At 34.7% G+C, this 26,240-nt stretch overlaps 1 protein-coding gene across 43 annotated transcripts in view; it reads left to right on the top strand.

Annotated features, from left to right (window-relative positions):
• MAP2 (microtubule associated protein 2) overlaps positions 1-26,240 on the top strand; it is a 216,828-nt gene that overhangs the window by 141,420 nt on the left and 49,168 nt on the right. For 36 of the 43 annotated variants that reach the window (XM_072741350.1, XM_072741348.1, XM_072741349.1 and 33 more), the window contains 2 exons: positions 21,346-21,459; positions 23,456-23,533. In XM_072741350.1, coding sequence (XP_072597451.1) covers positions 21,346-21,459; positions 23,456-23,533 — 192 coding nt within the window. Of the gene's footprint in view, positions 1-3,289; positions 3,523-21,345; positions 21,460-23,455; positions 23,534-26,240 lie in introns of those variants that run through there. The other 7 variants (XM_072741381.1, XM_072741379.1, XM_072741375.1 and 4 more) reach the window with 4 other exon arrangements.

Genomic DNA, 26,240 nt, shown 5'->3' with positions numbered 1-26,240 from the left:
TGAGTGAGTGAATGAATGAGTGCATGAATGAATGTAAAAGAAAAAAGAAAGTCCCTTTCAAATTAATGGTGAAAAGTCTTATCTTACCAGTTGAACCTCACAGATGATGATAGAGGCTGATAATACACTAAAGAAAAAAGTCACTGTGCATGTTCAATCAAGCAGTGAAGAGCCAATATCACTATTTCGTTTTTTTAATGGTCTTAATTAAGTGTATAAGAGCCTCAGAAAAATCTCTTTGCCAGATCAGTGTGTCTTCACCAGTTTCATTGAGGAACTAATATAAATTGAAAGGAGATTAACAGCTGTTTCTTTTCATTTATAGGTTCAGGACCATAAATGAGTTAATTTTTATTTAATTTTGAATTCAATTCAGTATATATCACATAAGTCTTATGTTACCATATAGACTCCGAAAGTTCCATATGTATGCTCACAGTTGACAACAAAAGTTTTCAACAGCCAGCTGTGGGTTACCAGAGTAAAGGTGGTGTGCAATCCTAACAGGGTGTGATTTTTAAATTAACCTCCGTCCAGAAACAACAGGCTATGTATTAAGTCCATAAAATGTGGAAAGCTGTGAGAAAGGAAAAACATACAATATTGTCCCCTCATACCTACAGAGGATGTTCTAGTGATCATGTGTAATTACATTTCTCTCTAAACTTTAGCTTAATAAAATTGTTAAGCTTAAAATTATTTAGCCTAATAAAATTATGAAATTATTAATTACACATAATTGTTTCACAAACAAAAATCCTTCCCAGTAGAAAGACGTGTTCTTCAATCTCAAATATGGTCTTTAAAAATACTATCCTCTGATGGTAAGGATCACTCACATGAGCTGGCATTGTATTTCGAGGTGATTATTTTAAAGAGAACCAGAGGAACTATAGCCTCTCTTTTTATCATTCCCATATGATCTGTCAGTACATTGCATTTTTCCCTTATAAAAGATACTTCTCGGGGCCCTTTTAACATGACACATTTCCCAGTAACATCAGGTCTTCAGCTATATGCTGTGGTGTTCAGGCCACTACTGGTTGAATCCAAGGATCTTTCTTCTCTTCATTGTTGGAAACGAACTTATCCCCAAGGTGGTTTAAAAGCAGGATCGTGTAATAAATGTTACACAATTACTGCATCTCTCTCCTCTCCTTTCTTCATCAGGTGGGCTTACGTCAACCAAAGATCTTACCTCGTTTTCTCTCACCTATGCTTTTCAATGTTTACCTTCATTTCTGGGCTATAATAATTTTTAATTTTTTTATGTAGGCAAGCCCATAGTCAGCTTTTCTTTGATCCTATGTGCTGAGACTGAGGGAAAGGGTAGAAGGGAATTCTAGAAGGCGATAATATTTTAAATTACATTTCTTTATGGATTACTCTTCTAGGTTTTGTCTCTTTCTTTACAGTTGAAAGCTAATCCATAGAAAAGTAGATAGAATTATTTGCTCACCTATTGAGGCATAACTTTTGATACTTTAAGAATTTTTCTTATATATTCACTAAAGTAACCTTTATAGAAGCCATGCCACAAAAGCACAAAAAAAGAAATGAGAGACCACTGAGAATCTAGTCTGTTTGGAAAGCTGTTATTATAATGAGACTAAAAACATCAGTTTTTTTTATTAAAGTATAGTTGATACACAACATTACTTTCATTTTGGGTATACAACATAGTGAGTCAACCTCTCTGTACTAAATGCTGCTCTGCACAAGTGTAGCTCCCATCTGTCACCTGCAACACTATTATTGTGCCACTGACTATGTTCTCTACGCTGCACCTTTTATTCCTGTGACTTATTCATTCCATAATTGGAAGCCTGAACTTCCTTCTCCCCTTCCCCCATTTTGCCCCTTCCCTCTACCCCATTCCCTCTTCGCTACTCTCAGTTCTCTGTATTTGAGTCACTTTCTGCTTTCTGTTCATTTTAAAACAGTCATTTTTAAATTATCTTCCAAAGCATGAATCATAAACGGCTTGTGATAAACTTTTCCTCTCTCTTCCACCTTATTGTTATTGAAGAAAGCAAGGGTACCACATCTGGTGCCCCTAGAGTTCCGACTCTGAGTGGAAATTAGGAACCCCATCCTTAAGTTTCTCATCTGAGGGTGGGGCCCAAACTCATATTGGCATTCATATCAAGAAAACTGGAAGAAACCAGTACATAAGACCACCTTTCACAGTCCTCCTCTTTACAGGTATAGTCACTCATCTGAGATCAGATGACTACAGCCAGACTGCAGGTCTCCCACTGCATAGACCAGTGCAATATCCGCTACCCCACACTGCCAGGTTCAGAACAGCACGGGCAGCTGTCACAGTTATCAATTATAGCCCTCTTCTATTGCAGAACAGTCACATCCATGGACCTCCAGGAAGGACAGAAAACTGTAACTTTAGTCTTGGTTTTTAGTATTAGTGAAGCAGGAAAGAGGTGGTTCTCAGAAGTGTATAGATGCCACAACATGGAAGTATTTAAAATCATGCTTCCATGATTTGGGCTATCTAAGGTACAATGCTTTCAACATGAGCAGCAAACACAGTCAGAGTAGAAAGTGCCTTTGTGATCATCCAAAGGCAACATCAGCTGTCTCTTGGAGTAAATATGAAGATTAAAGAACATTTCCTCAGTTCCCCCTCCCCACCCAGTTCCCCAAGGGTGTTTTGTTTTCCCAACAGTCCGGAGATCCTATTCAGGTCTACTCCCTCCTGAAGCAGTGAGATCTGTAAAAGCTCTTCTAGGTGATACACCGTTGCTCTTCCAGAGCTTACCAGTGGAGCTGTGCCTTTGGAAGCCTTGCCCTGCACTTTAGCATCCCCACAACTCAGGCAGCCAAGTGATGAACGCACTCAGATACATAAGTTGAGTGTTGCTAGGATTTTATGTTTAGGCTTAAAAATATATGACGGAGGAAAGTTTGTCATCATTCATGTGCAAAAAGCTGAATATACCTTTAAGCCTCTCTCTGTTTCCCTTTCCAATCTTAGGAAATTCAAACTTGCCTTTTCTTACCCTTCTCATTCTTCCCACCTCCATTCCCAGATTTGAGATTTACTAGTAAGAGTCATCATGCCATTTAAAATATGGCATATTGTGTATGATATTATATTAATGTACACAGAGCCAAAATCGTACAGAACCATTTCTCCTGTGAAACACTAAAGCCATCTGCACCACCCTGCAAGGCAAATAAACACGCTGGCCTAACAATACAAGAGGTTGCAGATTTTCCTTCCCTTGTTACCATGGCAACCACTCTTTGCTGGAGCTGCCATTTCCCCGAGCTCCGCAGAGAGAGGAGCATGCGGAGCAGAGTTATTTAGCATTCAAGGGTGGATCTGCAGAAAAGCACAGGGCCTCACTGCGAAGCTTCTGGGCCTGGAGGCGCCGATGGATGAGTACAGAAAATGGGGATCTTGTCAGTGTTTTCCTTTGAACAGTTAGGCATCTGGGGTTAGAAAGAGTAAGGAAGATAAGGATTGATTTAAAAAAAAAAAAAAAGGCAATTCACAAGGTTTGTATTTGTCATGTCTGCTTTGTCCTGTGTGATCTCTATAGCATTTGAAGCCGATTTGGGGTATTAGCTTCATTATAATATGTGACTTGTCTTGTTGGTAAATAGAAGGATCTGTACCTGATTGAGAGCTAACTGGCATGGACATTATAGGAAAGGCCTGCATCTCTTACTCTTGGTAAGATAGGAGCTTATATATAGTAGGTATTACTAGCTAGAGCTTAAAGTGTTTTTACAAAGTGGAGGAAAACACAGGCACCAGATAATGTTGTTTACTTAAATATGCAGTTATATATATAAGCTAGTTCTCCCTATAAAAATCTACTTCACATCTATCTTTGCTCCTCAGCAAAAGTCTTAAAGTAGGATGAGATTTGTCTTCAGCCAATAATTCTGAATCAAAATATAAGGAAAACTTGGTTTCTCTAGACTTCTTTTAATTAAACCCAGTGACTCAACAAATTAAAACATGTTTTTGTTCTTTGGAATTTTAATTGCCTACAAACACTTCCAGTTGTGAAGAGCAAGGCTCTATCTAACACAATGTAATATGATATTTAAAAACTAAAATTGATTTGCATACACATTTACTCCCTTGTATATTCTTCCAGAAAATTCCTCCCATGCACTTAGTGGAAATCAGTCTTGTTTCTTTACCATTTTGTTTTACACTAAATGTCAGAACCACAGTCATAAGCACTTTTTAAAAAAGTGTTTTATCATTCTCTTTGGGCCACTGACACTTTGAAAAATCATTTTGTTGAATTTGAATCTTAATCAGTGTGACAGATTCGAGCTAAGAACAATTTAGACCTACTTGTAAAATTATTCTGTCCGGCTTGTTTTTAAATGTAAATATAATTTAATTATCATTGTATTTTCTTACTTGACCCTCCCTCCTAATCCTGTATCTTCCAAGACTTTATCAAATGTTCTCCTCTATAATTTGCTGTTGCGTTTTGTCATCACATTGTTTTTTCTTATTAAGGTATTCCCATTTTTTGAGGTTTTTAAAATTTCCACTTAAGGAAGAATTCTAATGTTTCATACAATCTTTTTTATTTGCAGTGAGCAGATGAAAATAATCAGTCATGTCAGCAAGTCTTCATGGATTCAGTTTTGGACAAGCTAAGCCTTTGTTTTGCTGAGGATTATGCATGCCCTTTTTTTTTTAAGATTTTATTTATTTATTCATGAGAGACACACAGAGAGAGGCAGAGACTAGGCAGAGGGAGAAGGAGGCTACCTGTGGGGAGCCTGATGTGAGACTCAATCCCGGAACCCCAGGATCATGCCTGAACCAAAGGCAGATGCACTGAGCCACCCAGGTGCCCCTGCATGCCCTTTATCTGTCTCTTATTATATTTCTTTTTTTTTTTAAGATTTTCTTTATTTATTTATTCATGAGAGACACACACAGATAGAGAGAGGTAGAGACATAGGCAAAGGGAGAACCAAGCTGCTCTCAGGGGGCCAGATGTGGGACTCCCAGGACCCCGGGACCATGCCCTGAGCTGAAGGCAGATGCTCAACCCCTGAGCCATTCAGACATCCCTCCTATTATATTTCTAAGAATTCTCTCCTCACAAAAAAAAGGGGAAAAATAGATAAAAGAACAACTTTAATAGTAATTTGCAATAATGTATTTTTTGAAATGAATAGCATATATACAAATTGATTCTATTGCTTGTATGTACCTGAGAAAAATATCTGCCACTGTATGCCAAATACCACCTCAAGGGCTGGCTCTGGCTTTGATGTTGCTGCTGCTAAGAGGTTAGTAGACTGCAGAGTACCTCAAGATCATCACTCCCCCCTCCTTCCTCCCCAAGCTACTGTGATGAACCGACTCTTCTTTCTGCTTCAGTGTACCAAGCCTTCTCTTCCTTTCATTCCCTCACACTTCACTGCTCCTTAGCACATTACATAAAGCACGTGCTTTGACTGTCAGGGGAGTCTGGAAATTCATCTCAGGAGCAGATGAACAGAACAACTGGTGTTTGCCTTGCAGATCTGGTAGTGAAGCATGATCTGACTTGGCATCATGAGTCCTGAGGGGAAAAAGGACACTGAGCCACTAGCTGCCCGCTCACGGAGCGGTTCAGCTCACAGAATGAATCACTATTCAGCAACGCACATAGAAAATACAATTCGAAACCCAGCCAAACTGATGAGCAAAGAAAGAGGAACACATATGTCCCAGGCTCTCATTGGGACTTTTAACAAATATGCAAGTGCTAGGTGGTTATTAGAACACAGAAATGAGAATAAAATGTCTGTTTTTTACAACTTATTTCAGTAGTCCTTGAAACTTAAGACAACATTAGGCAAAATGAGTAATAACAGAGGAATCAAGATTCAGAGAAAAATCATTTTAATAGTGATGACTAAGTCTCAGCAGCCTGGAAATTAGACTCAAGATTTTCGGTCCAAATTTTGTATTTGGCAAGACAGATGGAGGCAGTGCTGGGATATGAGCACCTCTGATTCGCCCATAAGAGACCCCAGCACGAATAGTCAATTCCTCTGAGTGAACTAACAGTCTTACCTTTTGCAGAACAAGTTCAATTTCCCCAATTAATCTGTGGCTTCATTCATGTACTGCATTGAAACTGGGATGGGAAAACATTTTGAAAGGGTACATAACACACAGGAGAGATTTTCAGGGTCCATGGTCAAAGATCCACAATTTTATTCTCTCCGAGGAATTTTTTCCTCTTCTGAACACCTCTGTGTAACATGTTCATGTCATACTAATAGCTCTAATCATATGGATCATTCTACTGAGCTTATTTGTTACTTGTTTTAATCTGCAGCACTAAGTTATTAGTTTTTTGAGGTAAAAGCTCAAACACTTCATCTTCATGTTCCTTTTGGTATATAATGCAGTGATTGTTTTCTATAGTAAGTGCTAATACATTTTTTAATTGATATAAAGAAGAGAGAGAGTTCATATCCATCTTAGGTTTTAAGATTGGAAATCTCATAAGCAAATTGGGGCTACCAAAATTATACCACAGTATGGGCAATGCACTTGTGGGAATGATGGTGTTGGCAGGAATACTGGATATAAAGAAGCAAATGAAGAACCTAAGAGAGATGGTTAGAATCAAAGTGAGGACTATAGAACTATTGACTTGAACAGAAAGGAATTAATTAGGAACTCTGAAAATACCACGGGAAGGATACGGTGTAAGATGACATGGTCTGAAAATGGGCTGAAGGTTAGGTATAAAGAAAATATACCTTTGACTTAAGATAGCAATATGACACCTGATTAGAAATATTTTCTTAATGATAATAAAAATTAATGAACTGGAAAGAATATGGAAATGGAGTAAATGACCTTTCTAAGAGATATCTATAATCTAACAGCTAGGTAACACATGGATAGTGAATAATTTCTCATGCTCATTCCTGCAAAATTGAGCCCAGTGTAACAATTGGCTCCAGTTGAAATGGCACTGAAATATCCTGCAAACAGAACTTTAAAATTCACACCTCTGTTGATCCTCTGGGTGTAAGTTAAGGATTGCCTCACTGTTCTAGGTCAGGAGTTCATGTAAATTTCAATTCTGACAAAGGGGCAATCTGATTCTTTTTTTGGGGGGGGGCAATCTGATTCTTAAAGCAAATGGATGTTCTAAGTCATAGATATAATTATCCTTCTTTAAAGGCATATACCAGTATGGTCTTAGAGAGAGATGTATCCTATTTTTGAAGGTCAACCTGAATGAAATATCGCCAATGCCCTTTTTTTCTCTATTTCATCTTTGAGTCTGTAAAATGATTTGCAAATGGTTAAGTTCTTAGCTAATGAATGTTTCTTTACTGAGTAATAGGGATAATTATTTGCTCACTTTCGGAAAAATATTTTGATTTCAATTAGATACACTTCTCTAGTTTCATTATTTTAAAAAGTGATAAAAGCTTTTAGTAACCCATTTTTTTCTTTTTGGTGTATTAAAATGAAAGATGCTCCCATTTACATGTTCTGATTCTAATCATGAAGTATTTCAGTAATTAAAGGACTTTTTTCTTCTCCATAAGGGAAAATTATCATCACATTATTTACTATTAATTTTATGAGCAATTTTAAAAAATGAAATTTTTAGACACTTTCTCCTTGCGACATTTTGTACATCATTATCCTTTATCCTAAAGCCCATGCACATTTTCTCTTTCTTGAAAAACTATCTACTGGTGGTTGTTGTTTTTTTTCTCATCAGCTTGAAAAGTAGAGATTTATGACTAAAGCATTGTAAAGATTGGAATAAACCTGCTTTTGTCCGAGCTTTACCAGAATGAAAATGCTAACATAGGGAAAACTGTTTTTTTCTCCGAAAAAAAGAAAGCACTAATTTGACCTAGACACAAAAGCATGTAAAATATTCCCCCAGGTCAGTTCCCACCCAATTCTTAGAAGTCTCTCTTTCAATCAGAAAAGAAACAAAGAACTGAGTTTGAAGCAAGTCCAGATGCTACTTTCAAAATTCACATTTTAGGAAGAGGAGTTCATTCATTTGGGATAACAATGATCTCTATCCTCATGAAATATCTGCCTATGAAGTTGATGGTGCTTGAAAATGCCCATTAGACCATATTGAACTTGCACATATGATCTGAATGCGACACTGAAAATACTGCCCAAGAACTTGGATGTTTTGGTAACACAGATTTCCTTTCTAGTTGGATTTCATTGTTTAAGGAAGAGTAAATTGAAGATACCCTTGCTGATAATTTAATGTCTTAGGACCAGAATCACCAGATGAGGTTGAATTTATTTATTTTTTTATGTAAAGGAGTATAAACTTCCCAAATTATGTTTAACTTTTTAAAGTTCATTTTTTTAGATGATGAGCATTTCTTCAATTCTATTACAAATGCTTGAGTCTCCTGGGTCCCCAAATAATGGTGAATTTCAACTCTCCCTTATGTTCTCTGATACAATTGGATGTGAAAAAACTGTATGAGTACAAAGTGCTTTTCTTCACCAGGTCTGTAGAGAAATGAAAATTACCAAGTATGCTTTTTAGAAAATATTTTGGAAGATACTATTGAATTAAAATGTTGAGGTGCTTCTTTTATTCTATAAAATTTTAAGTATGATGCTTTAATTAATGTGATTGCATACTTCTCTTCCTATAGCTTTTGATCACCTTGTTGCTATCAGACCAAGTTCTTCATGCCTCTTTGCTTCATGTTGCATTTCAGAATTATCCAAGAAAAAAAGTAGAAATCACAAAGCTCCCTGATCTCATGAGACTTTTTCCTTTTATAGCAAACTTTTCTTCAACAAAACAAACCCCAATATAAGTTCAAAGAAAACATTTTTGAGGGGTAGAGGATCCCTCTAAAAGTTGAGAAAAAGGGACCGACAAACTTTCAAAGGAAATAAGAATGAATCAGAAATATTTTCAGGCATATTCTGAGAACAAGGAATTGGGCAACCTCTTCACTATCAGAGCAACCATATATGAAATAACAGAATTGTAATTTCATTTTGGAAAAAAGAAAAAGCTACAAGTCCTGATTTAGACATTTTTCTTATATGTCAGTAAGAAAATAGTCTACATTTTCATATGTTTTTGTAGTAAATTGGATTTTTATTGCCATGTTTTTACTAAAATGAAATGAAGATTTATGAAATCTGATTTACCGTATCATGAAGAAACCCCATGTATCCCTTACATAGGATTGTGTCTTTGATGGCAAATGCATGTTTTTAACCATAGTATAGCTTGTAGTTACAGTGGCATCTGCCTACCTGGGACCTGCCATAAGCAAAATTATGAAGTAAATAAAATTTGCTTTGAGCACCTTTTCCTTTGCTTCCTGCATCCCATTTCTTCATTTTCTTCCCTTTGTCAGAAGTCACCTAAAGTTACCTCCTATGGTCAGGATCCCACCTTTAGCCCCATTGCAAAACACAGTTGCCTTGCCCAATGTCAGCCTACCTCCCTAGATAGCATCCTATTCTGAAATATTTCTCCACTGTGCCACTCCATCAAAATTGATCTACCTTCTCTTTTTGCTGGGCTCCTACAGTAGAACAGCCAGAGCTATTACCATAATCAGAGTTCTATGCTTTCTAGATGTCATTTACACTCAGACATAAAGATTCAGTGTCTTCAAACAGAGTGAATGCCTTGGCTCTTTCAAGTATGCTATTGATGGCACCCAGGATTTGCAAATATTTCTAGAAGTATGCTTGGTAACAATGAAATCAATCTACAGAAAAGAGATATAGATTGACTTAGTAAACAACACTGAAGAAAAATCCTCAATATAAAATTTTATTTCAACAGATCTCTAAGGGGTGTTTTCTAAAGTAGAATTTGTATATTCTGAAGATAACTTTGTTTTGTTTGTTTTTTTTTCTGAAGATAACTTTGAAGTTACTATTACATGTTCTTGTTTATTTTACATAATGAAACTTTTTGTATCTGCAGATGGAGAGAAATTCATTAAATAGTATTTTCCCTGGGATGCAATAATCAATCCAGAATACAAAACAAGTCGTCTTTATTCTAGAATAATTTTTGTCATGAGGAAATTAAAAATCCTATTAAAGTCTTTGCTTTTTCCTATCATAATATGACCAAATTAAAAATATAACATTGGACTTGATACTTGCTGTCTTCCTTTAAAAAACTGATCTTGCAAAGTCTCTTGATTTGCTACTTGGAGGTCCTAAAAAAAAAAAAGTCTTTAACTATTATCAATTTTACTTGTTTGGAATTTTTCCTGAGAATGTGTCTCCCCTTATCTTGTGTTGTGGCTGAGTTTTTATTTAACAAAAATTATTAATGAATAATAGAGGGATAGCTCAAAACTATATCTTTTTTCTTATTTTTATTTTATTTTCACTATGGCATTTTAATTTTCAGAATTTCATAATGTAATTAATTATTTACACCTTTGTCCACAGGATTATTAGAATATGGTTCTCTGTTTTTTTATACATATATATGAAATATATATTTAGTTTTATATAAATATATATTCATATTAATTTTATATATATAATTTGAAAATTATAAAGAATTACCATACACATTTATTAGTGACTTAAAGTCTGCCAAGTGGTTTTAGGGCTGGTGTAAAGAGAATATTTGTGGATGATATTTTAAATAGCTACAATGGCAAAAATAAAATAGGCAGTTATAGAAGATGGTGAATCGCTTACTTAAAACATTTATAGTTCATGAGAGACTAGCTAAGAAGAAAGCACATAAGGTTGATGTTGTATGCTGCTATTTGCACATTCATTCTTAGAAACATGGTAGGACTGGAGGTTGAAGCAAACTATAATTACATAAAAGTCATGTTGGTCTCTCTATGTGCTGATTGAATGTACTCTACAATGTGTTGTGAACAAAGTGATTTTTCCCATCACATAGTTCCTAAATTCCATATGCTTCTAGGTCACAAGGCCTCCCAAGATTTATGTAAGTTATAGTATCATAGGGATGAGATAGATGGAGTGAACAAAAGGTGGTTTTTACCAATTTTTTATAACAAACAGGTTCTCCTAGAAGAAATAACTAGGTTTATTTAACTAGGTTTATTTAACCAACTATTGCTGGTATATAGAGAACTTCTATTTGAAAAGTTTACTCCAATTCCTTTTTTGGAACCTGGAATATTTTTCCATCATATTCTTGGTCCCAGGTTTTGAAACTATAGAAACATTAATTCACCCAAATCCCAGCCTTGCTTCAGGTGATCAAAGTCTTTGAGGTACTCAAATACAGAATGAAACTTTAAAAGCATGGAGAGACTTTTATGTGCATGAGTGCTGGCACATGCATAAGCACACACACATTGTACTGCATTTCTATACACACCTTTAAATTTTGTTCATCCCACAGTTATTCTAAGTGTGCATTTATTTAAGGTCTTTTAGGTTCATTGATGTTTCATCTCTCCATTAGTTATAATAGTTATCTTCATTTCATGCCACATTCTTTTGACAATATGATGTGTTCAAGACTTAATGCAGAAGATGATTCAATTTCTCACAAGTCTACAAGTAGTACAATAGTATTGACTTCAGTAAGACGCAAAACCAAGCATTGAAAAGCTCTAAAAACATCAATTTCCCCCAGTGCCTTAATGATTATATTCAATGTATTGATATTAAAGCAATTTGAAAATTTAAAAGGGGAAAATTCCCCAAGAAATTTCTCTTTCTAAAATTAATTTAAGATCAATGAAGTATTATAACCTAACTTAATTAATAAATGTTTAATATATGGGCCCAAAGCAGCAATAAAAATATGTGTACATTACCATATTGGAAATCCCCAATATCACCCAGCAGCAAAAACTTTTAATTAGAATAGTTAAGTATAAAGCTAGACTATATTCACTTAATATATATTTCTTCTGCTTAAATGTATTTTTTCCTATTTCCAAGTGAACCCTTAAAATGAGAAGCAAAACTTTCCAGCAGGTAATACTTCTGATCTGTGCATTGTTTTTCTAGTTCCCTTTGACTCCATAATATGCTTGACCTGTGTAAATATTCTTCCACTGATAACCATCTTAATTTACTACACCTTTCCCCCTTGACTAAATGTAAATGCTAGGCGGATTCTCTTCAAGTTCTAAAAACTATATTTGAGTAGGTTAAGTTGTCTATCTAAACAATATTGTAGATTAGAACCCATAGATTAAGAGGGGGGGGGAAGCAGAGAGAAGCAGAGGGAAAATTTTCCTATAATCATAACTGTACTCCCAATCTGAGCCCAGCCAGGTTGCAAACACATCTCAAAACAGGGATATATGAGTGAGTGACTATGGGTGGATGAGCCAACATCTGCGGCCATTTTTCATAGAAAAATCTTTAAAAACGAAAAGAAAATTTGTTCTTCAATGAGATGGCCCCACTTCAAGCACAATTTACATATAGGAATATGTCTTTATATTTCCCATAATGACTAAGAATAGTTCCACTGTCTATAAGGGGTACAAAACATATTTTCTTAAATTTAAGTACTCGTCAGAACTGAACTTTTGCAGTCATGATTCCTTATCTTAAATGTGTTTATATCCATAAACGAATCTGACCTCACATGCATTTCTTCCCATAAACTAAATTTATTCTTGTTTTAATCAGTAAATCTTTAGAAGAAATCTTTGGAAGAAAAAGCGGGTCGGCAAAGATCTACAGCTGCTGCATTGGCTGGGTGACCTCTGAGATCAAATTGGAGTCTGACTAGGAAAGGAGATGCCAATGCGGCCTCTTTAATTAATGCTAAGGTGCCAAGGAAACAAACAAACCAAAAACCAACAACCTGCTCTTTTAATTTCCTTCTTCACCAGTTGATTACAGGAAATAGTTTCTGAGGAGCCATTTGCTCTCCAAATTAAGCAAGGAACTTTTTTCTTTCCCTGTTTTTATGAATTTGTCGAGGGTGCTTGTTTAGCAGAGTACTTCCAACCACACAGTGCTTTCCTTGTTGACTAGCTTCCATCAGCAGCAGCAATTAGCAGCAGTTTCCTAGGCAACCATTCTGTACCCTACTGAGAAAAACCTTTTCTTGACAGGAGCATTCTGTCTAAAATTGTTTTGTTTTCCTTCTTTCACAAGTGTATGGTAGGCTTACTTGTCATTTCTTTTAACACAGCATTATTATGTCCATTATTCTTAAAAGCAGAAACATTTACTGGCTTTTATATTCCATATGGTTGAATTTATTGTCAGTGTCTCTTACTTCTCTCTTAACCTGAAAGAAGTCAACAAAAAATATGCTCTCAAGCATATGCCAACTTGTTTTGGATTTTTTTTGTTGTTGTTGTTCACAGTCTAGTTGGTGAGCCTTTGCATGTTCAAGTATCACAGCTGGTCCTGCTGAAAACTGAAAGGGTATACATTCAAAATCAAACTTCTGTGTCTACCAACAATTTTATGTGTTGCTCAGAAGCGAGTTGAAATTTCCAGGGCCACTTAAAAAGTTTTAACTCCACGGCTTTTATTATAAAGCAACCACACAATATCGATAGATTAATGTAACAAAATAACTAAACTGGAAATATGCTATAAAAACAGGGCCTGAGACTGTGTGTTAAGAAATTTGACATGATAAAATACCAGAAGAGTATAGCAATGGTGCAGCATGAATCAACACATGGTATAAAGCTGTTGTATAGGCTACAACAGCTATAAATGCTGAATAGTAAAGCATAATAGTAGAATAAAATTTATTCATCATTTTAAATAGTAAATGGCAGGAGCCTGATGTATTATTGCCTATTAGGTGATGGTTCAGCATTTCGGCAAGGAGATACTCATTGGGAAAAATAACAGAATTATATCAATGTATGACAAACACTTTCAGGTCTTTATATTTTGTCAATCAAATGATGATTATATACCTAGATGACTACAAGACAGCCAGAGTGATTGAAATGATGCTGAATGAATGAATGAATTTATTTTAGAGAGGGAGAGGGAGAATCTCAAGCAGTCTTTATACCCAATGCAGAGCCCAATATAGGGCTCTGTCCCACGACCCTGAGATCATGACCTGAGCTGAAATCAAGAATCAGACACTTAACTGACTGAGCCCCCCAGGCTCTGGTGACACAGAATTTAAATAAGCAGTTGATATATATTATTTCATTTAAGTGCCACAATACACAAAAGGATGAACACCAGTTTAATTCTCACTTTATAGATGGGGAATCAAGGTTAGAGAGATTGTCACTTAATTGCAGCTAGTAAGTAAAGACAATTTAATTTCAGATTGTCTGACACAAAAATCTACTATTATAAAATATTTGTGCTAAACATATGTAAGTCAAAGTGATGTCTAAATGGGACAGTAAGTTACCTTTATCCATCATTTTGCCAGTTCTCCCATCCAGAACATGTGTTATTGTGTGGATTCAATACATTGATGGGAAATAAAAGTGCCTGGGGTAGCAACTTGTCTAATAAACTTGTATCACAGTATGATGTTTATTTTTTAGTTGAAATGTAAGTAGCTTAGCATGATACCTTTTGTGTATTATCAGGTAGGTTTCTGGAGTTGAGAGCTTGTCCCAGTTGGTCTCTTATACCTATTTACTTCCTATATGTATTCCCACCAATTTATTTCCCCAGAACCAAGAAAAAAATATTATTTCTTTCCATTCTTTTTGTTTTATCTACTAAGGACCACTTTGATACTGTTTTTAGAACACCAACCCCATTGCCGTTGCCTGGAATAAATTTTCAAGAGACTTCACGTTTACTTTTAGATGTTTATCTATATAGTGATGATCTGTTATCACCTACGACTCTGATACCTGGATTGTATCTAAATCCCTTATTTTATATCAGCCTAAAACCAATACTCTTTATTAGACAAATTTATTTTAAGTAAGTTGCTTTTAATGTTCTCCTACAATTGATTTATGGGCAGATTTACTTGCCAGATTAGTTCCTGGTTGACTACATATAATATGACTTTTACTTACATATAATATGACATATAATAAGACTTTAGAACCATGCCATGAGATGTTTTTGTATGACTTACAGAAACTATCTCATCACCATAATGACACTACTGAAAAATAATATTCAAATACAGGTTCTCACTGCAATGCAGAAACTACTGTTAGTTAATTACATTGAGAACCTGACATTAACAAGAGAGAGAATAAAGTACATATTACAAACACTCCTTAACTAAGACAATTTTTAACATAAACTAAAAATGCCCACTATAAGAAAACTTTAGATGCTCAAAAGAAAGACAACTGAGCCTTTCATAATTTCAGTTTACACTAAGAAGTGTAATGTGAAGATCAGTGTTACTTTTGCTTGTGTATAATGAACAATTTCCCAGTAATAATTCCAGTATAATCTAGATTTATCTTTAATCTTCTGAACAACTAAGTCCTATTCATAATTTTATACATAAAATGTGTCAAAGAAAAAAATAACAAAAAATAGGGTAGAAAAGGGATTAAAGAAGTAGAAAAAATAAGCAATGAAAAATTAAAATGTACATTAATCTCTTACCTCAAAATAGGTTTTCGTATTACTAATTGTCCTTAAGAGTAGACAGGGGCTATCACACCTTTTAAAGTACTGCCCAGAAGATGGTCCTAAATTGGAACTTGCTAGCAGAAATCTAGAGCAGATCAAATCTGCTCAAATCTAGAGCCTAGGACCTACACTGCTAGGAAAATGAGGATAACAAATAAAAAAGAAAGTTTTTACTTCCCTCTAATTTTATCTAGGGGGAAAAAAAAACACTGTCCCTGGCATCAACATAGATGATTGCAGATTAACTATATTATCTGACATTCATAATAGTAATAGCCTAGTTGGGTCGGAACTTTAGTTGCTCTTTATTTTTTTTAAGATTGTATTTATTTATTTGAGAGAGAGTGGGGAGAGGAGCAGAGGGAGTGAAACAAGCAGACTCTGTGCTGAGCATGGAGCCCAACATGGGGCTTGATGTGGGGCTCGACATGGGCTCCACTTGGGACTTACAGGGCCCCACATGGGACTGGATGCAGGTCTGATCTCAGAACCTGGAGATCATGATCTGAGCCCAAACCAAGAGGTTTAACCAGACTGAGCCACCCAGGCCCCCAAGTTGCTCTTTCTTTAAAGCAGAAATACTAAGGTAGAGGACCTAAAAGAATTTATGACTGGGGAAAGTAAAGACACCTCGGAGAAGAACTATTTGGAAAGCTTAAGTTCCTTAATATGTCACACCTGTTATATAATTACACAATTGCATCTGCACAGTGACCTGTGAGACAGGGGCTATTATTATTTCCATTTCATGTGTGAGGCATTGAAACCCAATAGTTTGAGTAAATTCCTAAATATGAAATAACTGGATGTAGCAATGCTAGAGTTTGCACCCACATTTCTCTAAATTAAAGTCATGTGACTTCCTTTAACATACAATATAAGAGACAGTGATCTCCTATATAGAAAGATATGATGGATAGATGGATGGTTGGATATATGGCAGGTAGGATGGATAAATGGATAGAATCAGTGATATATAGAGAGATAGAGATATATCATACACACACTGTAACTCTATGTTTACATTTTCATAAGTCTGATTTTGTGACTTTCTTTGTATTCTGTGTTTGTTTGACATGTTTACCATTAATCTTCTCTGAACTTTACCCAAACCCTGTGTGAATTCTCTTCTGTCCCAGGAACCAGGCTATAAGGGTAAAGGTTACTCCAGGAGAGCCGCTGATTGGATTTCCATCGGTAAAAGGCTGCTTCTCCTTGGAGAAAGCTTCCATCTCTGCATTGATGGCAGCCCTTGCTTAGAGGAAGATTTTAAAGTGGCTGGACCAATTAAAACCCCCGGAACAATTCTATGCTCATTTTTTTTCACACTGTGAAATGAATATTAAGCAATACAATTACCTGTTTGAAGTTTTAGCAATATTATTTGCTCCAAAAAATTAAAGATATGTCATTAACTGGGTTCCCACTTACCCTGTTCGATTATTCTAAAATAACATTTCTTAAAGTCTGTTAAATTCTTTTGAGGAAAAATAGTTAATTTTCCCAAGATTGAGTTAAATTATTTTCTTACAAGTTTTGCTTAAATACATACAAATGTAAAATTGCCTTATTCATAAGCATTTATTCAACTATGAAACTCAAACACACCTAAATGAATTTTATCTGAAACAACAAACCAATAAAATTCAAATGTCTTACTACTTATCGTATAAAATAAATAGTATTGTTTTATTGAAATTAAATCATTGCTCACAATAAATGTGGTATTGACTGATACAGTACATTTGATTTAGGTTGCACATGTCCATTCTGACTGGAGAGAAATAATGATTCAATTTTTCCTTTCCTTGTCTCTAGAATATTTTGAAAGTCTTTTTATAGTGTGCCATCATGTTTTTTGGCCTACGTCTCATGTGAATGTGTTTTTTTATTGTATAATTTTTACCTCTGATCTCTTATTAGCCCACAACAGATAAACTAATTTCCCGAAATGTCAAAACTATTCTAAATGCAATTCCATACAAAAAGAAAGTATGGTAGCTTTGCTCAGTTATAATTTGTTCACATAAACCAATAGATACTTTTTACTATTTTTATTGGATTATTTTCCCAATTTAAGAAATTTAATCCACATTAAGCATTCTCAGGCTCTGAAGAATTGACCAATAGCTACATAAGAATCTGGGATACTCATTTAAGAAATACTGTTTTAAAATCATCAAAACTTAAACAAGAATTTAGTGAATGATTAATTTGAGGAAGGGGTAAAGCTAGTAAATATAATAGTGAGCATGAATTTATTTCTAAACTTGCATAAATAACATGAACAAAACCTTTTATATTAATTTTTCATACTTCCAAAATATTGTGTTAAGCATCCAATCTGAGTAAATATCAATGGAAGGAGCTTTGGGGTGATAAAGAGTCTTTGACTTGAGTACTTTACATAGCAAGGGAGACAAGGCATGTGTACCAGTACAATTTCATGCAAGATGTACTAAATGCCATAGGAGATAGTGCATTTTGTATGTATACCAGCAGGGAAATGCAGGAATGATCCATAAAATACATGGGTTTTATATATGTGCCAATTTCTGCAGTATTTGCTCCACCTCCCCATTACACTGAATTTCCTGTGAAACACTGAGGTTCTGTAAGTGCTAAAAACCAATTTATTGTTTTTTTAAGTATCTGAATTTCATTGGAAATTAATATACAGAAGTAGGCAAGTTATCTATTAAAATATCTAAGTTATCTAGAAGATACAGATAGATGATAGAGATGATAGGTAGATATACATACATACATGCATGGATATATAGTTATTGCTCAGTTATGGTCAATTGCTTGGTTCATAGTCTCAAAATATAGTCACAAATAGCAGTTTTGCCCTTTAGGTAGACAGGAGGTGTGAGGGTGAATGTGTTTCCTTAGTTCATACCTTAGAAAAGTTCATATATTTCCATTGATCATTCTCACAAGACTGTTAAAGTTTATGGTTATTTTCTCATTATTTCTAATGCTGTTTTTCTGCTTGGGAGAAAGAATAGCATAATAGTCAGGAAACCGGGGTTCTAATCTCAGTTTGCCTCCATCAGCTGTGTGAACCTGAGCAAATCTCTCATAACCGTGCCTAGCTTTTACTTCCTCATCTACAAAATGAGAGGATTTCGATATAGTCTACTCTTAAAGCCCTTTTAGCTCTAAAACTTTGATACTGTGAGTTAAATTGCATAGGATAAAACAACTTTGGGCACCTGGGTGGCTCAGTGGTTAAGCATCTGCCTTTGGCTCAGCTTGTGATCCCGGAGTCCTGGGATCAAGCCCTGCAGGGTGCCTGCTTCTCCCTCTGCCTTTGTCTCTGGTTCTCTCTGTGTCTCATGAATAAATAAAATCATAAGAAAAAAATAACCACCTTATAAGAATAGGTCATAACCTTACTATTTTGAAATAGGTTAATTATGATTTCAAAATCATAATTATGATTCTGATGATAATTATGATTATGATTCAAATCTTAAGTATGCAAACAGCAAGTACTGAAAGGCTACGCAAAAATATTTTCTGAAAAAGTTTTAATTTCTAAGGAAAGGCTCCAGAGATTTACTTCAGGTATTTATATGCTGAGTACTTTTTATAAATCCTTTTTTTCACACAATACACTTTGCACTATCAATTTAGTTTAAACTAAGAAGAATCTTTTTTAAATATTGAAAAAAATGGAAAGAATAATTATGATTTCAAAATCATTTTGAAATAATTAAACTAAATTGAGAGTGCAAAGTGTATTGTGTGAAAAAAAGGATTTATAAAAAGTACTCAGCATATAAATACCTGAAGTAAATCTCTGGAGCCTTTCCTTAGAAATTAAAACTTTTTCAGAAAATATTTTTGCGTAGCCTTTCAGTACTTGCTGTTTGCATACTTAAGATTTGAATGAGGTCTTCAGCTTCATAAAACTATACTTCAAACATAAAAGAAATATTAAATCACAGTTTTAATATCTAAGGCATTTTACAAGGTCCTAATTGTTTGAGAGTTGGTTGGTTTTCTAAATCTAATAATGATGATGTATGACTGTCTGGCCTAACCCTATTAGTCCTCTGTTTTCTCATCTGTGAAATGGGAGTAATAATAGTAAATCATTCACTGAAATAGGGCCAATACCTTAGCGGGGTGTTAGGCACATAGCAAGCACCATGATATTTTTGAAATACTGCTTCTGTTGCTGTGAGTGCTACTCATTCTAGATAAGGGTATTTACAGTGTACTCCTTACGATGATACATAGGTTACAGTGTCAGGTGGCTATTTAAAACATCAGGAAGTTAGACATATATTGGCAAATATGCTCAATCAGGTAATCTAGCTTTTAAAATTCAGATAAATCTGATTCAAGTGGATTGCTCACCCCAAAAGCTGGTTTTTAAGCACTATTCTCTCTGTCATCCTGGGTGGGGTAAGGAATCTAAATGAACCAGGTAGAAACAGGATCCCACCTCCCTCCCAACTCCTGGTAACCTGCTTGTAAATGTGTAAATTTTGATCATAAGAAAGTTCAATGAAGTATTCTAAAATCTTTGCTAAAATTATGAGAACAAATCCCATTACCACTATCCTCCTTGTCCAGTACAACTTGTTTCTATAAGGGTTGTAAGTAGGGTTATTTGTTAGTATGATGTTTGTATACAAAGATAATGAAAACTAAAATCTGGAGAATTTATTTCTAACCTAGAATATTATTATTAATCTCAAACGTCTTCTTTTTTTTTCCTTCCTTTTTTTTTTTTTTCCAGACTGGGTAGGGGTAGAAGCAGGGGGAGAGAGAGAGAGAATCTTAAACAGGCACCATGCCCAAAACAGAGCTGGATGTGGGGCTTGATCTCACCACCCTGAGATCATGACCTGAGCCAAAATCAATTCAGATGCTTAACTGACTGAGCCACCAGGCGCCCTTCAAATGGCTTCTTTCACTTTTTGCCTATGATGCATAGAACATTATTTCTTGAATATTTTTCTAACTTGGTTATATAATATTAGCATTGAGATATGCTCCAGTAGGTACTACTTTAAGCCAAAAATTAGCTATCTGGCATCTCACAGGCTGGTCATTTTAATGATGAATCTCCCCCTGCTTTTTAATGAAGCTATTATACTGACTAGGTGAGTGTATGTCATATGGCCTTAAGGATCTTTAAAACATCTGCTATCTAGAATAGTAGCTCTTTAGAAAGAAACCATCTGCTATATAATTTCTATGTATTTCATTCAAATTTTATCTTCCCAGGTCTTTCTGAATAGATCTTGTTCACACTGATCCTGGATAATGCTGTTTGATCACAAATTCACGTTTTGAGGCATCTTCTTTAGATTTTAAATCATGGTATTTCTGCAAATCAGCATAGAAACTTATTATAATCAAACTTTTCTAGAAAACTACAAAACATTTTATATTAAATCCAAAATGAATCTTTTCTTCTCTGAATTTGTTTTACTTGGTACAAAAATTTTAATTGTTTCTGTTTGTATAAACAGCTTTTTAAAAATAAACTGCCATAAAATTATTTTTCTTTCATTCTGTGTTCATTTTGCCTAGTTTCCAGAATGTCAACCTCTTTTTTCTTTCTTCTTCTTCTTTTTTTTTTTTTTTGGTTATATGTATTTGTGTTTTATCCTCAATTTAATAAATTCTTTTGTACTTTTTTGGGGGAAGACAAAATAAAATTCTAATCAACTATATTGTTTCATTGCTTTTCCTCTTTGCTATCTGTTTTAGACATCTCACTATTTTGTTTTCTTTTGTACTATTTATTACAGAGGAGGTGTCTGCAAGGATAGTTCAAGTAGTCACGGCTGAGGCTGTAGCAGTCCTGAAAGGTGAACAAGAGAAAGAAGCTCAACATAAAGATCAACCTGCAGCTCTGCCTTTAGGTAAATGAGAAACACCTTAGTTCAAGAGCTGTATGTGCAGCATCCTAATCACAGGACCAAATCTTCATGGTCGAAGAGAGGCCCTATCTCCCATTTCATCCTTATATATAACTTTCATCAAACCCCTCTCTGTTGGGAGGCCCTGGCACCTATTTTTACCTTTCTTGACAGGCTCATTTGTAGTATATGGACAGTCTTCAGAGTAATATGCTTATAGTTAGACTCTGCCCCTAAATTTCCCTTAATTTTAAATTTTCATTTCTAGACCACTGGAGATATTTATTATAAAAATAAAGCCAATGCATATTGATGTCATGGCACCCACTTATAAAGAAAATGTGTAAATACTTAAATGAGAAATGATTATTTCCCTTTATGGGTTTTGGTGAGTCTAGCCTTGTTTGGGTCTCCCTGAACCAGCCACAAAAAACCTATAGTCAGAGCTTTGTTACAATCATGAATGACTTTGTATCTCATATAATGTACTGGTCTTCACTTGGTTCATTTAAAAGCACTTGAGATATCAGTGCTGTCTCCCTTGATCACAAGTCAGATGCCCCCTGGGCAAAACAGATAATAAATGGTGCTTGCCAGAGAAAACACTCTTAGCCAAAGGCTTGTTGCCCCTCCTTTAGATAGATGATAGATAGATAGATGATAGATAGATAGATAGATAGATAGATAGATAGATAGATGATATGATGTATATACATGCAGAGACACAAGAAAGGAAACTCTTAGGTTCAACATATGTCTATTTCACATGTTCATATAACTAATTCATAGAAAAATATAATCTTTTAAGTCTAAAAATAGAACATATTCAATTCTGTCTCAGTCTAATATTTGATTTTCTGGTCAATACTCCTTTAAGCAATTTAAATGACTCAAAGATTAAGCAACAAAAATTCTACTCTTCCAGAATAATAGATACTCATTATTTGCAGTAAGATGTCCTTAGATCATAAAGGTTTATTTGTCTCTTAAAATAGGGGGAAAATTATCTTATTCAAAACATTAAACTTCTGTTTGTGGTTCACTCCTATACCTTAAAGAACTATACCTCCTATACCTTAAAGAACTCCTATACCTCTTTTTTTTTTTTCTTTTAATTTTGAAGCCTTAAAATATGTTATATAGAGACCCATGGGGTCAGGGAACTAAGAAGTCACCAGTCATCCCAAAGCTGCTTTATGAGAGTAAAAAATACATGCTCTATAAAGTAGAGCAAATAAAATTCCTACTGGCCTTGATAATGAATATTTCCTTTTTGCAATCCCTTACCTTCAAATGAGTTGCTCAAGAAGAAAGAGTTAACTGTGGATGAATTATATCTTTTAGAAATTTTCTCTTTGGTTCTTCACATATAATGCCAAGGCCAAAAGTTTACTTGACTCCAACTAGGACATGGTTTCTGTTTGAAGGTTGCCTTAGGCTGTGACAGCTTCATTTTTATTTTCTGAGAATATATACAGAAATACAGTTTGACATTACACTCAGTGGACAAAATGTTGTATTTTTTTAAAAATACATCACCTATAATCCTGTGATTGAAGGTTACATTTGTTTCTAAATCAAGAAGTTGAACAATATAGAATTCTGATATATTTTTTTCAGTCAGCCAAGCTAAATCCAAATTAAAATGCTTGCCTGTGTGTTTGAATATAGTTAATTAGGGCCAGAATAAAATATTTTATTAATTGAACAAGCAGACACATTTGTGGGATTAATGATAGAACTTTAACAGGCATTTTTAATCCATTTTTATAGGGAAGATAAAACAATTTTTTAAAAATATTAAATATTTCTCTTTCCTTTTAGGTTTTTTAAGATATGTGAATCAAGCAGTACAACAAAAAATAAGTCAAGGGCAACTTACTATTCAATCTTTTCCTAAATTTCATAGAGAGGCCTTTTTACAGATGGCAGAGCTGTTACACAACTCATGACCTAACAGGATTAATTGTATCTCATTTTTCCACTATTTGATCTTTAGCAGCTGAAGAGACAGCTAATCTGCCTCCTTCTCCACCTCCATCACCAGCCTCAGAACAGACTGTCCCAGTGGAAGAAGGTAAGGCCCATTGGACTTTTTGAAAAGGTTTGTCTTCTGATAAAGGGTAAATTAGCATCAATTCATAAGCAGTGGACTTGGTATGGGTTAGTATGTGACCCAGCTTGAGATCTGTCTGTTTCAAACAGCCAAGAAGAAACAAAGACTTTACTTAAATGTATAATCATTTATCTATACAAAATCAGAAGTAGGAGGAATATAGTAAATAAAAAAGGAGATATCTGCTTGATACAGGAGAAGATAACTTTGTGTTTAAATTGCTAAAATAGTTACTGAAAACCAGTTCACTTAATTAATATAAAATGTTCTGACAGAGAAGATACAATCCAATCTTCTAAGTGACTGAACAAAATTAAATTTCTTGATGAAATTGTAAGGAAATATTGTCAGGAATTGTCTGTTTTGCTCACTATTGTGGCTGCCAAGGGCTTCCCTAGGGTCTGGCCTGTAGCAAACTCTCAATAAATATTAATGAATACATGAAGAAGTCAATGAATGAATCTGATATTGAGAGCAGTGAACTGGAAGCTGAGATCGTGGCTTCTTTCCTGCTGAGACCTGTTATTGTCCATGAATATATTTATGCATTTAGTCAACATAGAATGCTATGTCAGCTTTTCAGTTCTTGTTAATAAAACAGAGGGATACTTTTGAAGAATCTTGATTCAGAATCTGAGCTGAAAGGCACTATTTCAAAACGAACTATTATTAGGTTTCTGACTTAAGTCAGCTAACTTTTGTGTATTGTTTGAGTTATAGAAGGCAGAGAAGAGCTATAGCTAAAGTGTTGTTTCAATATAATTTAGTTTTCATATACTAAAATCAGAATTTTAATATCATTCCACTTTATTCCTTAATTTTTTTTCATTTATTGTCCCTTTTAGCAGTTATTTTACTGTTAAAAATTGAACATCACAAAAGACTATTTTTATACTTTGTAATTAGTTTCTTTTAAAATATTCTTTGACTTCCTAATAGAGATTTTTCTAAATTACGGAACTACGAACTATCAATAAACATAATTTACTATCGTCACAGATTTATACACCTAAGCTTCTTTTAGTGAGCTTTTTCTTTCTTAAATTGAGGCCTTTCTTTTTCTAATCTACAGCCTCAAATAATGTTAACCAAACTAAATTATCCCAAAGAATAAAAGAAAATTTAGAGACTATAATCAGTGGCAGTTATGATTATTAGTTAATTTCCTGAAAAATGTGATTTGATCTTTTAGTTTATAGATTTAAAAGATTTTTTTTACCTTATCCATTCATTGGCACATAGCTATGAAGCACCTACAGTGTGTTTTTCAAATTCTAGCTATATGCTAGTGAGCAAAACAGACATGATCCCTGCTTATAAGGAACACGCAGTCTGATGGAGAACAGAAAGCCAATAAATTAGCTTATAAATAATTTCAAGTTGGATTAGCATGGAAGGAAAAGAACAGAGGGCTTTAAGATAGAACAAGGGAAATCTTAATTTATTGGATGGTGAGGAGCTGAGCTCAGAAGTATGAGGAAAAGTTAGTCAAGCAAAGATGGAGGGAATAGTCATTTGGGGCAGGAAGACCAGGACGTGCAACGGGACTCAGGTGGGCAAGAGCATAAAGTGTTCTAGGAACTGGAGACATCCCATGGCTCCTGGGTAGTGAAAAAGGGGTAGAGTAGCAAAGAGGTTTATGGGTCAGCAGTATCCGCCTTGTTTCAGAGTCTTGATTTCACTTGGAATGCAGTGGGAAACCGTCCATGACAGCTGTATTTCCCTCAGGTCATTGAAAATGTTTCTAATCCCTTACTTCAAGCCTTTCAGAGAATCTTCTTAACCCAAGATGTTCACTGGGTGTGGCTGGAGGTCAAGTAATTTACCCTTATTAACTCTTACATGGGAGTTGTAGCAGAAAGAGCAGTAGGGTCCACCCATCTACCTGGGAATTCACCCAGTCTGCTTTCTGGTGGGTGATATCATAGATATAATGAAAATATAAATAAACCATAGAATAATTTTTACATTTTGGTACATTTTCCATAGTAACTGTTTCCTTAATTGTGGGGAGTGCTTTCCCTGTGTTGTTTGAGTATATTTGGGGAAAATTTAAACTTACTTCCTTTTGAAGAAGATTGAAGATATTTTATTCTTAACATTTTTCAAACCAAACTTGTATTTTTTCTTAAAGATTTTATTTATTTATTCATGAGAGACACAGAAAGAGAGAGGCAGAGACATAGGCAGAGGGAGAAACAGGCTCCATGCAGGGAGCCCGACGTGGGATTCAGTCCCGGGACTCCAGGATCACGCCCTGGACCAAAGGCAGACGCTTAACCACTGAGCCACCCAGGCGTCCCCTAAACTTATATTTTATTGAATTTTATTTTCCATTTTTTTCAGAAGAAAGCATTAAATTATAGGAAGGCCTAATGATTTGCTTTTAAACAGATAACCATTTTTAATTAATTATATGAAAAAATATGTATTTTATAAACGCTACCTCATTAATTTAAAGGCCAAGTAATATTATTTCCTCAAGAGGTGAAAGATATGGATCTACTTAATCATACTAGCCCCTGTCTTATTTTAGACCACTCTTAAAGCATGTATAAGGTTTTTTTTTTTTTTAATTTTATCAGAAAATAAATTAGTGAAAAGTCACAAGATTCAACTCTTCAATTCTTCAAACCAATTGGCTTGCAAAGACCAGGAAATATTCTAT

Source organism: Vulpes vulpes, chromosome 16 (assembly GCF_048418805.1).
Source record: "Vulpes vulpes isolate BD-2025 chromosome 16, VulVul3, whole genome shotgun sequence".
Classification (NCBI taxonomy): Eukaryota; Metazoa; Chordata; class Mammalia; order Carnivora; family Canidae; genus Vulpes; species Vulpes vulpes.
This window is presented reverse-complemented; position numbering and strand designations above follow the sequence as displayed.